This window comes from Centropristis striata, chromosome 1, assembly GCF_030273125.1.
Source record: "Centropristis striata isolate RG_2023a ecotype Rhode Island chromosome 1, C.striata_1.0, whole genome shotgun sequence".
Classification (NCBI taxonomy): Eukaryota; Metazoa; Chordata; class Actinopteri; order Perciformes; family Serranidae; genus Centropristis; species Centropristis striata.
Window position 1 is genome coordinate 22,630,886 of NC_081517.1, and position 14,535 is coordinate 22,645,420.

General features: G+C 37.0%; 1 protein-coding gene across 2 annotated transcripts in view; it reads right to left on the bottom strand.

Annotated features, from left to right (window-relative positions):
• patl1 (PAT1 homolog 1, processing body mRNA decay factor) overlaps positions 1-7,009 on the bottom strand; it is a 35,836-nt gene extending 28,827 nt beyond the window's left edge. For both annotated transcript variants that reach the window (XM_059335063.1, XM_059335054.1), the window contains exons 1-3: positions 6,895-7,009; positions 4,143-4,251; positions 2,317-2,547 (exon numbers count right to left, since the gene is read on the bottom strand). In XM_059335063.1, the coding sequence (XP_059191046.1) occupies positions 2,317-2,547; positions 4,143-4,251; positions 6,895-6,909 (355 nt within the window). In that variant the 5' untranslated portion in view covers positions 6,910-7,009. The remainder of the gene's footprint in view (positions 1-2,316; positions 2,548-4,142; positions 4,252-6,894) is intronic.
• Positions 7,010-14,535: the final 7,526 nt, after the last annotated feature.

The window sequence follows — 14,535 nt, forward strand, 5'->3', positions numbered from 1 at the left end:
TATACTAATTTAAACATAAAAATAATAGAAATTGAGTTTACTTGAAAGGGAAATTATTATCTAGATCATGGGTCTCAAACTTGCGGCCCTCGTGACGATATTTTGTGGCCCCCACCTTGATATGAAAGTTAAATGTTATATGAATGGCTCTTTACCGTGTTGTGTGTGTGGAAGGTCCCTTTATTGCTCCAGCTGGAGCTTTGTTTTACTTGTTTCTATGACGACGTTAACAAAAAGAAAGGCAGCTGCTACCGGAATGTTTATTATCTGCCGTGTTGTTATTACCGGAAGAAGTGGAAATGTTATCATTTTGTGTCTTTTTTGTTATTTTTTTGTCTTTTTTTAATAATATTGGGGGTTTTTTTGGTAATTTTGTGTCTTTTTCTAATAATTTTGTGTCTTTTTTAGTAATGTGTATTTTTTTGGTCATTTTGTGTCTTTTTTAAGTAATTTAGTGTTTTTTCAGTCATTCTGTGTCTTTTTTGGTCATTTTGTGTCTTTTTGTAGTCATCATGATTTTAGAGCATAAAAATGACATCATCAATAAATGTAGAAATAAGTGTCATATCACTTATCTACATATAACCAATTTGGCTGGTCAGTTAAAACACGGAAAAAAACTTTAAAGCAGTTTTTCGCAGTTTGACCTTTTGAGTAGTTACTGCAGTTAGACTTTGTAGGGCAGTGTAGTTCGAAGGCTGCTTTGAAGCAGCAGGGATAAGGATACAGCTCTAGTTTGTTTTTTCTTTGTCTCAGTGATCAGCACGTCTTTGTGATGCTGTCTAATAAGTATTAGCATGTTTTTCGTGAGGCTTTCCATGATGTTTTTATGAAGCTACAATGCACTGTGCCCAAATTTGCCTTTAGAAACAATAAAGTTTAACGTAACCTAACCTAACCTAAGCATGTGGAATGTGTTTCTATTCAAATCGTCTTATACACAACTTTCTCCATTGTTGTGTTAGCTGATGTAGCTTAAAGTTTCTGTACTGAACTAGGGCTAAAAGATATAGATATATTTTTTAAATGCGATGTGGAATTAAACCATATCGCATATATCGATATAGTTCAATTTTTTTTAACTTTCTTTATATATAAATGCTGCCCTTACTAGGGTTTGTCATGTTTAGTTCTTTTGTAATGTTCATTATTCTTTTCTCATATAAATATATTTATTTCAGAAAAAGATTGGCCTATTTTATTTTATGGGCTATTTTTATTTAAGATATTTTTTTATTTAAATGTGCACTTTTTATTGAGCTATGATTTTTAAAAAGGTACTCCTGTTGTTATACAGTATTTATGTTCACTTAAATAAATGATTTCAATAAACTACTTGTGACATGTCATATTTGGCTTTGACTGAACATTTGCTCTCACTTTGCCATAAAAATATCGCGATAGATCGTATATCGATATTCAGCCTAAATATATCGGGATATGACTTTTGGTCCATATCGCCCAGCCCTACACTGTGCCCAAATTTTCCTTTAGGGACAATAAAGTTTAATGTAACCTAACCTAGCCTAAGCATGTGGAATGTGTTTCTATTCAAATTGCTTGTCTTATACACAACTTTCTCCATTGCTGTGGTAGCTGATGTAGCTTAACCCTTTAATGCACAACATGGTCTAAAGTGACCCGACTAAGTTTTTATATTCTATATCTTTGCAATACATTAATTTCATCATTCAGTATTGCAGGTTTTCCTCAAATAACTTGTTTTTGATCATCATACATCCTAATTTTTTGTTTTCATTTCTTACTTTTTGAATAAAAACCCTTTTTGTATCACTATGCTTCTAATGCACAAGGTCGTTTATGAACCATGTAATAATACAAAAACTATTTTCTTCATAAAGTATGAAAGGAAAAATGGATATGATGATCTGTTGTAATAATAATAATAATAAAAAAAAGATATTCAAACACACAGCCAGCATGAAATAACATGGGAAATGAATGCGGGTCATTTTGGACCCATGTTGTGCATTAGAAGGCGTTTATATGTTGTGCATCAAAGGGTTAAAGTTTCTGTGCTGAACTTGCACTTGTGAACTTTGGTTTCACTATCCTGATCTAATGCATATCGTCAACACGAGAGGCATTTGGTCAATTATTTTAAATAAATAGATGTTAGATGTAATTATTTTGAGATTTGACAATGCAATGTCAGAAAAAAATCCTACATCTCATGTCTAGCATTTTTAAGAGTTAAAGATTCATTTAAGTTAATGAAGGCCTTATTGGTAGAATAATTACTTTAATGCCTTTAACAGTCTCGCTGTTTGCAGAATCCTTAATGACTTCACTGACCTGGAGGAGGTAATCCAGAGGAAGACGAGGAGAATTTGAGTGAATGGAGGGAAGATAGAAGGGGGAGATGGCCTGCAGAAGAAGGGGGGTGGGCGGAGGATGAGTCCTCAGCTCCTCCTACATCTGATTCTCCACCCATCCCACCGCCTCCTCCCATCCCCAGCCCTGCTCCTAGCCCGTCCCTCACATCAAGCTCAGCAAGGCGTTTGTGTTCCTCCTGCCAGTCATCATCTGGAAGAGGAGAGGAGCAAGGTTTGATATGGCAGGAAATCACTTGTGCTGCAATGTTATGTATAGTTCAAGAGAAAATCACAATCACAGTGGAGATGACCGACAAAAATAAAGATCATCGACAGGCGCAATTCAATCAACATCGTTTTGACAGCCCTCTACACTGGAAGGTCTCATGTTCCACAATACGAATGTAAACCTCAGCACATAGCATTAGACAGTTTTATTCAAATCAAACCATATACGAGAGGGGCAATATCTAAACTCTATGGAATCATACAGAATGTGAATAACACATTTTCGGACAAATTTAAAGAGGCTTGGGGGAGAGAATTAGATAGGGAAATCTCAGTTGAGAATTGTATCAAGAATATCCATGGTAGCTCAATCAATGCAAGACATAATTTGACACAATTCAAGGTAGTACATAGATTACACTATTCTCCCTCCAGATTACGGAAAATATTTTGGGATGTGTCACCCCAATGTATTAGGTGTCAAAGTGAAGAGGGAACACTATCCCACTTATTCTTGTCATGTCATAAGCTTCAACCATTCTGGTCATCCTTGTTTGAGTTTTTCACTAAGGCCCTTAATCATCCATGTAACCCAGACCTGTTCACCGTGTTGTTTGGAGTGGCCAATCCAGATGGTGTGAAAAGTAGTAATGAAGCTAAGGCTATCTCCCTTTCAACATTGTTATATTTTTCTGTCATGAAAATAATAAAAATAAATACACACTGTAAGGTCGTGCCTTGTCTGCTCGTTTGTTCCTTAGGTCATTACCCTCAAAGATAGCTCAGGGCTTTTGCCTTTTCTTTCCCTTTATTTACCCAACAATTGGGCCTGGGCGATATATCGATATTAAAGATATATCGATATAATTTTAAATGTGATATGGAATTAGACCATATCGCATATATCAATATAGTGCTTTTTCTTTTTATATAAATATTTTTATTTCAGAAAAAGAGGCCGATTTTATTACATAGGCTACATTTTTTTTAATTTAAATGTGCACTTTATGGAGCTTTAATTAAAAAAAAAAAAAAAAAAAAAGGTACTCCTGTTAAATAAACAGTGTCAATAAAACTTCTTGTGACATGTCATATTTGACTTTGACTAAACATTTGCTCTCAATTTGTGATAAAAAAAAATATCGCAATATATATCGTATATCGCTATTCAGCCTAAATATATCGGGGTACGACTTTTGGTCCATATCGCCCAGCCCTACCAACAAATCAAGGGGGAGATGGTGAGGAGGAGCCCACTCCGAAGGCCGGGAGGCAGCATGGGACCGTGATTTTGGTTATTCTTGTTGGGTTTTTTGTGCCTTGTCTGTTTTTCTCTGGCACAGGTCCATGTCATTGGTAGATGGGGTAGATGATTTGGAGCAACTATTATATCACTATTTAAGATGTGACCTTAGTCCTCTTTCAAAGGTTTAATAAAAGTAAGTGTGACTCTTGTTAAACCACCTTCTTGAAAGTGAAGTCCATTAAAAATTGAGTATAAACGCCTTAATCATGCATGCCCAATAGTATAGAGATTTAATGGAAAAACATTTCAAATATATTGTAGAGATGACTTACCGATGGCCCCAGCTCCGAAGGTGTCGTCATTGAACTGATCAATTTCATCTTCTTCTTCTTCTATCTGTCCCTCGTCTTCCTCCTCCAATGTACAGTCTTCATCCAGGGACTGCAGAGACAGCAGGGAAGACAGATGAAGGGACAAGAAGTGAGGAGAAGGTGGGACATAGGAAGGACATGAAGATGTGGTGAAGGAGTTGGGGAAGTGATGGAGGTTAGAGAGGCAATGAAGGAAAAAAATGAAAACATAAATGGTGAGAGGAAAAGGAAAGGTGAAATAATGACACTAATCAGTCCATTCTATCAATTGCAACATTGGACTACAATATGAGACTTTAGCATTGGGCTGATGGACAATGCAATCATCCATTCCAGTGGCTGAAAGTCATCATCCACTGAGCCCAGCATCATGATTTAAAAGCCCCACCTTCCATCCACACTTAAGGCCCCCACACACCGCCCTGACGGGACCCGACTCCGACGAGCTCTTGTCCGACGATTCTGTCGCCTCTCGTCGGACACAGTCGGGTGAAAAAAAGCAGTGAAACTGAGTGAAACACATCGCCATGACGACTGCCGACTACACAGCAGCCTGTACGTTCTGCGATTGCGCGAGATGCAATAAGTCTCCCTAACAACGGGTGGCGCTAGTCCCGTGACTGTAATCGAGATTAAGACTGATGTCAAAATAATCGGTATCGGCCTTAAGAAACCTGTATCGGCCAACCACTAGTTACATTATCATATAAATGATTAATACTGTGTATTTGCCATTTGTGAGCTTGTCTTTGTGTTTCTTACAATATAAAAAGACAACTAAAATGTAAATGGACAGGGACTCCCTGTGAGTCATCACAGTACAAAAGTGCATGGACAATTTAGCTTTAAGAGCAAAATTAGCCAGCAATTCACTGCTGCAATTTTCCATATAAACCATAAAAAGTGTGACAAATTAATTTTAGTTCCAACTACTTATGAAGATGGAGAAGGAGAAGTATGATGCACTCATTTCCTCCCACTGTACAAAAGTAAGGGCAAAATACCCATGATACAGGTGTGTCTTGTGCACGTGACGCCACTCGTAGCCAGAGTCCGTCATTAGTGACAAAGTAGGAAATGTAAATATACCCGTAAAATGTGGAAGATATTTGCAGATTTATTTTAGATAATATCACCTGTGTGACTTCAAGCTCCTCTTGCACGATGTACTTCTTGGTTTTAAAATGAGTAACATTTCAGTTGAAAAAGAATATTATTTAATTTGCCAAAGTGAAACCTTCAAGTCAATATCTAATGCTAAAAACAAGAAAGCTATCAAAACTGTGAGATTATATTCCCAAAATAGGTTTAAAAAGATCTGATGACCTTTCATTGTATACATTAGAAAAGATAGACCTCAAAGTGGGACCTGAATGCACTGCTCTTTTTTTTCTAATTACTTTTTTTTAAAATAAGTATCCATGTTATGAGACTTTGCTGCTTCCCTCTGGCTCTGGTCTCCTGGACTCAATCTCTGGCCCTTTTCATATGGGCAGACATTCGGGGGCATTTTGTTGGACCAACATGTTTATGTGTACATTTTCTTTTTATGTTAATGATTAAGTGGTGGCTGGCTGGCTGTTGTTTCTGTTCTGTTTGTTTATTTATTTTATTTTTTCTGTTGTTTTTTATTTCTACCTTTCTTGTATTGTATGCGCCTGTATGTATATATATATATATATATATATATATATATATATATATATATATATATATATATATATTTGCCAAAACTTTGCACAAATAGACAGATTATGCTCCCACTTCAGGATTTTTGATTCAATTTAATTTGTCTTTGCTTGTGACCCCTGTCAATATATATATATACATTATTTTTTTATTATTATTTTACTAGGTTACTACTTTAGTTCCAACTACTTACGAAGATCCACATGAATAAACTAAGTAACGTTAAGTGATTGTAATAGTTAACACTATCTCCAAAACAAACAACATTTAACTTAACTCAGCTAGCTTTAACACATGTCAAGTAGCATTAAAGTGATGCAGTACAGCGGTCAAATGGGTGTGATTTAAGAAAATGAAAAATAAGTTGGGTGAGAATTCAGTTTGATTAAAACCAGTTCAACTCCACTATTAAGTTGTCAGTTAATATATATAGCAGAGACAGTTATAGTATATAACAGTGGCATTAGCTGGCCATGTCAGCATGTTCTCACTGGAAAACACCACAGCACAAGATGAACTAGATATGTTGATGCAGGTACAGCTACGTCACCTATATCGATTGGTAACTATATCTATTAAACTACCACGTTAGAATAATCTGAATAAAGAATGTGAGGCTGTCTTCTCCAGGACCTTTGAGAACCTGTTAGCCACAATGCTAATGCTGACGTTAAATCACGCAGGACCCACGTCGATTGAAAACTGCTGCCATAACACTAAAAAACACACTACTGTATACAATACTTAGCCATAGCTTTTAACTATCAAACATTGACATTTGATAAGTTATCAATAAGCTCGTCCTTGGCACCAGTGGAAGCAGCCTCACTGTCTCTCTGCTCATGTCACCAGGCTAGCGGGCTGCTTCACAGGCCGCCAGGCGCGTTGGATTGGCAGCCGCATAAACAATAGACAACATTCACCATATTGATCAGCCATAATGTGGTTTTACCACCAGCTCCCTGGTAAACATGTGAAATAGTCTGAAGGAATAGGAGCAGTGTTATTTGGGTTCAACACTCACCTGAAATCGGAACATCTATCTTTAGTGTCTCGGGAAAAGAAGTGCATCGGGAGCGAGGCGGCACGCAAATGACGCAGTAGGGACGTTCACTTGAACGTGCGTAGAAGAACGACGTGAACGAGCACGCATTTGGGCACAGCCGGGGGCGGGGCTAGTGGCTGGGACTGCGGTGGAATAGTCCAAACCAGAGCTGATATCCTGTTGTAACCACGTCCTTTACCTCCATGGAAAACATCCCGAGGTCAAAGAAAGATGCGTGGAAGGGTCTGGTGACAGAATACATACAATCTGACTACATTACACTCCGCTGACGTCATAATGCGTCAGCGGGCAGATGTGAGTCTGCCGTGATGAAACTACAATGTTCAGCAGATGGACTACAAAAATGGTGTCGTCACCCCGCAGAGCTGGCCCCAGTCATAAGCGAACTAAGCGACTGCTTAGGGCCCCGTGGCCTCTAGGGGCCCCCCAAGAGCAATGCAAAAAAAAAATGGTATTATTCCTCTCAGATTTAGACAGGACTGAGCAGGGGATCAGAGGGCCACTGCCTGTTAAGGAGAACTTTTCATTCCCCAAAAGGCATGTCACTATACCCATAGACAGTTAGTCAACGGGGCAAAAGTCAAGCAGAGCTGGCTGACTTATTCAAGAAGTAAAGATGATATATGATATATATAGATATATAGATATTTCTAAGTGATTTTATTTGTTGTTGCACTTTATTGTTGTTCTTGCACTATGATTTATTTTCCCACATTGCTGTTGTAGTTTTTTGAAGCCAAAAATTATAAACCAGATGCTACTTTTACTAAAATATAATAATATAATTTTTTTTAATAATGTTTTACCATTTGGAAGGATGTGTAAATCAACCCTAGCTCACTCTTCTAGTTGAATGTGATTCATTTTCAGATTAAAAACCATATGTGATACCCTGGACATCATTCATTCATTGGTTTTATTAGGGCCTTGGGGCAATCGCACCGAGCACTGGTCCCGTACAGCAATAGCTGTAGGGACCAGTATAACTACTGTTATACTGTGGATATCTTCTTATTCCTCTTGCGGACGCAATTTCGTCCCGCTACTAGTCCTACAACTTAAAGAGTTGCAGGACAAATTATATATCAAAACGTGCGGTTTGATTGGGATCGGTGTGCTATTACTTTTCTCTACAGAATACAAATTTTTCGCGACATAATTTCACCTAGAGACTCCATTTAAACTTTAAACAGTAGACACTTGTGTATCGGTGTATTAATCCACGTTTCGATAGGTCATATAGTTTTTTATCAATCCCTGTTCAATGACCATGATAATTTTTGGAGAAATTCTGAGATTATAATGGGTGTGTATTGCACGGAATGTTCGTGTCAGAGTGTGTGATGCTCAGAGTGTAGAGGGAGAGGTAAAACTGTCAAAAAATAAATTTTAAAACTGCGCTCCAGGCCACAAATTTCACTCTACAGAAATAATTTATACATAGAAACGTAGGAAAATTTGTCTTCTCACTCACAATCCTCTGGTAAAGCTGTCAGAGTTATAGTTTGGGCGTACGACGCACAGATGCGGCACCAACACCACCAACAGCCTCATTGGGTCCCATATTAAAAACGCAGGGAGATATTTGAAAAAGGGATATGGAACAGTTTTTTTAGATCGCTCTAACAAAGCTATTTTTTCATTTTTCTGAAAAAAAAAACTGTAGACGTTCAGGAAGAATTCAGGACGCTCAAAGTGAAGTCGAATCAATGATAGGTATTATGGTTTTGCCAAAAATGCTTTCTGTTCGAGGCCAGAAATTCCAGTCCACCTCTGGCTGCTGTCACTCTTTCGGAACTTTAACAGGTGGTATCAGTTAATTCAGTTGATTGCTTTGATCTGATTGCCTTTGATCTTTGATGTGATTACAGTTACAGATACACACACACACACACATGCGCGTAAGTGTGCACACTCCTCACACATGCATACACATGCTTCAAACACGCACACACGCACACACAAGTAGCTTTGTGATTTTAATTACACACACAGGTAACTTTATGCAATTTTCGCTACACACACACACCCATACAGGTAACTTTATGTGATTTTAATTACACACACACACACACAGGTAACTTTATGCGATTTTCGCTACACACACACACACACACACACACACACACACACAAATGCGCATGTATGCGCGCACACTCCTCCACATACATGTTTCTCTCACACACACACACACACACACACACATTTTGAGGTTAAAGGGCATAGTTCGAAATCTCTGAAGAATCTCATCATAGTGTACACACACCGGCAGTAGTCCCCGTGGCCCTTTCAAAATTTCCCCAGAGGAAATGTTCTAGTTTGTATTATTATTGCATTAGTATTATTTATGTAATTAACTGGCTCACCCCATAAATCTGTAAAGACAGGCTGACAATAGGACAATAATGTAAACAACACTGGCAGAGCCGCAATGAGTTTGTAGTAGGTGTGTGAATGATCAACAATCAATATTATTGGCAGAAATAGAGGGCCCCAAAATCGAATTCTGCTTAGGGCCCCATGGAGGCTTGGGCCGGCTCTGCCACCCCGTGTATGCTTACCGTGTTGTTTCATGTAGCTACATAGATTTTACCCCACAAAAGTGCTGTTACATGAGTTTAAAGTTGACATTGAGGTGGAATGTGGTTTTTGTGATCTGCACCCTGAAACTATCTCACATTTATTTTGGTCTTGTGAATTCACATACAAACTCTGAAGGACATTGCCTCCTTCGTTAACAGAAATATTTTCACTGGTTTTACTTTGCAATGATTTGCATAATGATGTCATATTTGGCTGTTTTGATCATAAAAAGAAGGATGATGATTCATATTTTCTTATAAATGTAATTTTTCTTTTTGCCAAATACCACATACACAAATGCAAGTTTTCAAGTAAAAAAACAAATTTCTTTTTGTTGAAGACTGCCAACATATACACTGCCTTTAATGTCTATAACATGTTATCTTGCGTCTATTTATTTTATTATGTATTTATTTGTTTTTGCTTCATTCTTTTCCATTGAATTACTCTTCTATTTCTAAAAAATATATATTATTTACTTCTATTTAATTTGTTGCGTTGTTTTTTTCCCTGTAACTCATTTCTTCTTCTTTGTAACTGTGCAATGTATTGTTGTTTGATATAAATAAATAAATAATTTTTTAAAAAATTATGTTGTTACATAAACCTTCACTGGCGGGGTGGAGTACACATAACACACGTCCTCCTTCATCCTGCTGCTGACAATCACCTCTGCTCTCACTACTCCATATTTACTAATGTGCATTAAATGTAGGCTCTATTAAACTATGCAATATTGATATTTTCTATGTGCAACCGTGTGAATTCAACTGTAAAGTCTATCTACTTATTATATTCAACTTCTTGTTAACATAGCTTACTCTTTACTGAAGCTTTTTGTTAATGTACTGTACTGCCCTACAAAGTCTAACTGCAGTAACTACATTTTGGGTCAAAATTGAGTTATAACTAAAAATGAAGTAGTTGATGTCTGTTTTATCTTGTGACAAAGTTTTAGACTTCAATTTTGCTTTATTTCAGAGAAATAATTATATAAAAACCACAAAACTAACTCAAAACCAAGCAGTAATTGCCCTTACCACGGTCTGCTTTGGATATATATACTAATTTAAACATAAAAATAATAGAAATTATACGTTTATTTGGAAGGGAAATTATTATCTAGATAGTGAGAAGTAAAAAAAAAAGTGAGATAAAATTATATTGAGAGAGTAAAATATAACATTTCTTTAAGTCTAAAATACACAAATCTTTGAATAAAGTTGTTAAACACTTTTAAATACACTGATAACAAAATCTATTTGAAAATGTTTATTCACTGAAAACAAAATACAAAAGCTGAAAGAAGACAACAACATTGTAGTTACTGCACTCTGTTTATCATTACTATTAGAACCTTTTACAGTGATGCAGTAACTACGTTTTTTGGGTCAAAGGTCAAATAAATCATCAAGTTTTTTGAGCATAAAAATGACATCATCAATACATGTAGAAATGAGTGTCATATAACTTACCCACCTATAGCCCATTTGGCTGGCCAGTTGAAACATGTTAAAAAAGCAGTTTTTCTCAGTTTCATCTTTTGCATAATTACTGCAGTTTTGCAGACTTTGTAGGGCTGTATAGATCTCGTGCTGTTGAGTTAATAAAGAATCTTAAAGTTGACTGCTCGGTAAAATATGACTTTATTATCAAGGTTGGAATATATGTGTTATATATATGTTATTATTTTCATTTTCTATTTATGTATTTATTTTTGTATTATTTAGATCTTTCTCAAATATTATTAATATAATGTTTACCCTGCTACTTCTGTTACTGCACTACTGCTGTATATGTTCTATAAGTTAATGTGAAATAATAATATAATAATAAAGGTTATATAAAAAAAATAAAAAGATACTGCTACAAAAAAAACATAGTGATAAAGTGAAGTGAATGATCATTTCCTGCGGTTTAATGCTATGTTCTACACGTTAAAGGTGACATTGAAGATGTCTTATGATAAAGCACATTGCCATACAAGGCGTGTGCGGTATTTCCAGACTCAGTTTCAGTTTCCTGATGCTGTTTCAACCCTCTGGAGTCTGGGGCTATTTTGGCCGTTTTTGAATCCTTTCATTCTGCCTGTGTATACCACTTAAAACAATGTTTACCATGTCATGTTATCAGCACAACCTCACCTTTATGACCTGATAATTATGTTTTCACTTTGACTTACTGGATCAACATTTTGAACAGAAAAAAAAATTTAAATAAAAAAAAAAACTGTGGACACAGGTTGCGCATAAGAGATAAAATATAAGGTTAACATCTGTTTTTGTATTTTTATGCTAAATGTATTTGACCTTATCGCCGGTTTTACTCGGCCTATCATCATCAAACAAAAACTGACATGGAGTTTTAATCCAGTAATTTAGAGGGAAGTTGAGACACTGCTTGGTTTTTACATTGTGATGTCATGAAGAAGTGATTTGATCATGTTGGTGTGATTGGTGACTCCAGAGGGTTAAGCACCACTCACGTGAGTCTATCTTTTGGCGGAAACTACTTGTACTAGTTCTGTTCTCTTGTTGCTCAAGTAAATGACCTCTCCAGTGTGCTGTTCTGAAAAATAATAATGTATTTTTAATTCAAGCATCAATCCTTTTTGTGTTTGTTTATTTCCTGACTGAGTGCATGCAAATCACATTTTTTCACAACACCTGCATTTTCGACATCCCGCCTGAATGCCCAATAACTGGCATCAGCTGTGACTTTACATCCCTGTGTTATAATAATCACTGAATCTTAATCTAATCTTTAACATGGAGGGGCGGGATACCCCACACTGTACCCCGCCACCAGGGGGCGATCAAGATGTTTGGCCTCACTTGTAGGAACACAGACTGTATAAGTCTTTATTTATACAGTCTATGGTATAAGTATGATTTCATGTTGTCCATCTTATATACAGTCTATGGTTGAACCAGTGGCAGTCTTATTCAGTGGCGTACTCAGACTGTTTGAAGGGCAGGGGCCAAAAAATAAAAAGGGCACATTCTGCACAACATGGGGCCCCACCAGCACACAAAAAGCTATGATGAAATAGTCCTCATCCTTGATTATGATTAGCATTAAGTTAAAGGAGATCCAGATCAAAGTAATAAATGATATGGTACTGACAATTAAAACTATCGAACCGAACCATCTAGGGGGGTCCGGGGGCATGCCGCCCCAGGAGAAAATTTGTACATTTTTAAGGAAAATACATCGATCTTGTCCACATTTTTCACAGTTGGGTGATACTGTATTATAGAATCTTTATTGATATCCTACTGTGACATTTTTGTATCACTGCAGATCATTTTCTTCTTTTTCTCTCTATTGCACTTTATCGTGTTTTCTAACTTGGCATCTAATTGCACTTTTCTACTACGGGTACAGGCAGACTATTAATCCGCTTTTTTTCCCCCAATACTTCCTTTATTTTACTCTTGTGATGATGGGAATTGTGGTTTCTGAAAGAACCCGTAAAATACAAAAAAAAGAGTAATGTACAGATAATGCAAGTTGCAATAAATATCCGTAATTTCCCTTTTAATAAAAGTAACATGTATTTCAAGAACTCTTAATTTTGTCTGTCAATAATACACGGTTCTAATTCAGAGGCTGCATGTAGTAACCTATAGACTCAATTTGAAGACAAAATAGTAGTATTATTGCATAAAAACAGCACTGCAGGCTTGCACTGTAGCTCTTAGCATTTTAGCATCCAGGTACGTCATTAATCACAGTTATGCAGCTTAATCAAATCCCATGGTCAAAAAACTGCTTTCAAAGGCATGTTACAAACCTGGCTGCCTTACCATGTCTGTATAAATACACTCCAATTAAAGGTTGACTGTCAGCAAGTGTTTGATCAAAATCAAATCAAATCAAAATGACTTTATTTATCCCCGAGGGTAAATTCAGTTATTCTGATGAGACAGCCTGATGTCTGTAGGAGAGAAGGATCTTTTGAATCTCTCCGTCCTGCAACAGAGAGAGAGGAGCCGTCCACTGCTGTTTTTTTGGTCCATAAAGGTTTTGTGTAGCAGATGATCTGGGTATTTCAGGATGGCCTGGAACATGTTGACAGGTCATCTCTCCACCACCTCCTCCAGTGTGTCCAACCTGGCTCCAACCACAGAACCAGCTCTTTAGACCAGTCTGTCCAACCGCCTTCATCTCTGTGTCTGATGCTGCCTCCCCAGCAGACTGCAGCATAAAACAACACACTACCACCACAGACTGATAAAACATCTGCAGCATCTTACTACACATGTCCAGAGATCTGAGCTTCAAGAAGAAAAAGAGGAGGCTCTGCCCCTTTTTGTAGAGAGCGTCAGTGTTTAGGGACCAGTCCAACTTATTATCCAGGTATACACCTAGATACTTAGAACTTGACACCACCTCCATGTCCACCCCACAGGTATTCACTGGCTGAAGGGGGGGCTTGAGCCTGAGGAAATCTATGATCATTCCTTAGTCTTTGAGGTGTTCAGTAGGAGATAGTTCTTGTGACTCCAGTCACTGAAGGCTTTTATAATAGGTGTAATACACCAAAATCCATTCAAAGGAAACAGAAATATGTAGTTGTTGTTGGTAATTGTGTAAGAGCCAAATATTTTATTTGCATTTATGCATTTGTCATCCATGCCACCAGGGGGTGCATGTCTATGCCATGGCTGGCCACAGGTCATGTAAGGTCATATAAGTTCATATAAGTTTACCTAGACCAGGGATGGGCAACTTAAATGCTGGAGGGGGCCACAATTTTTCATGGACACTACCACAGGGCCACATATAGGACCGTGCACTTAACCAGATATGATGAAACTGCAATTTTAAATGTTTACAGTGCAGTAACTTAACATATTTCATGCTCAAATGCATGCATAACAGTATAAATAGGAATACAAAAGGTTTGAAGCAAATAAAAAATAACCACTTACTGTGATTTCTTTCTTTTTTTCAATGCAAGAACAGCAAACCAACATTAATTGCAAGAAATCATTTTGTGCATTTTTACAC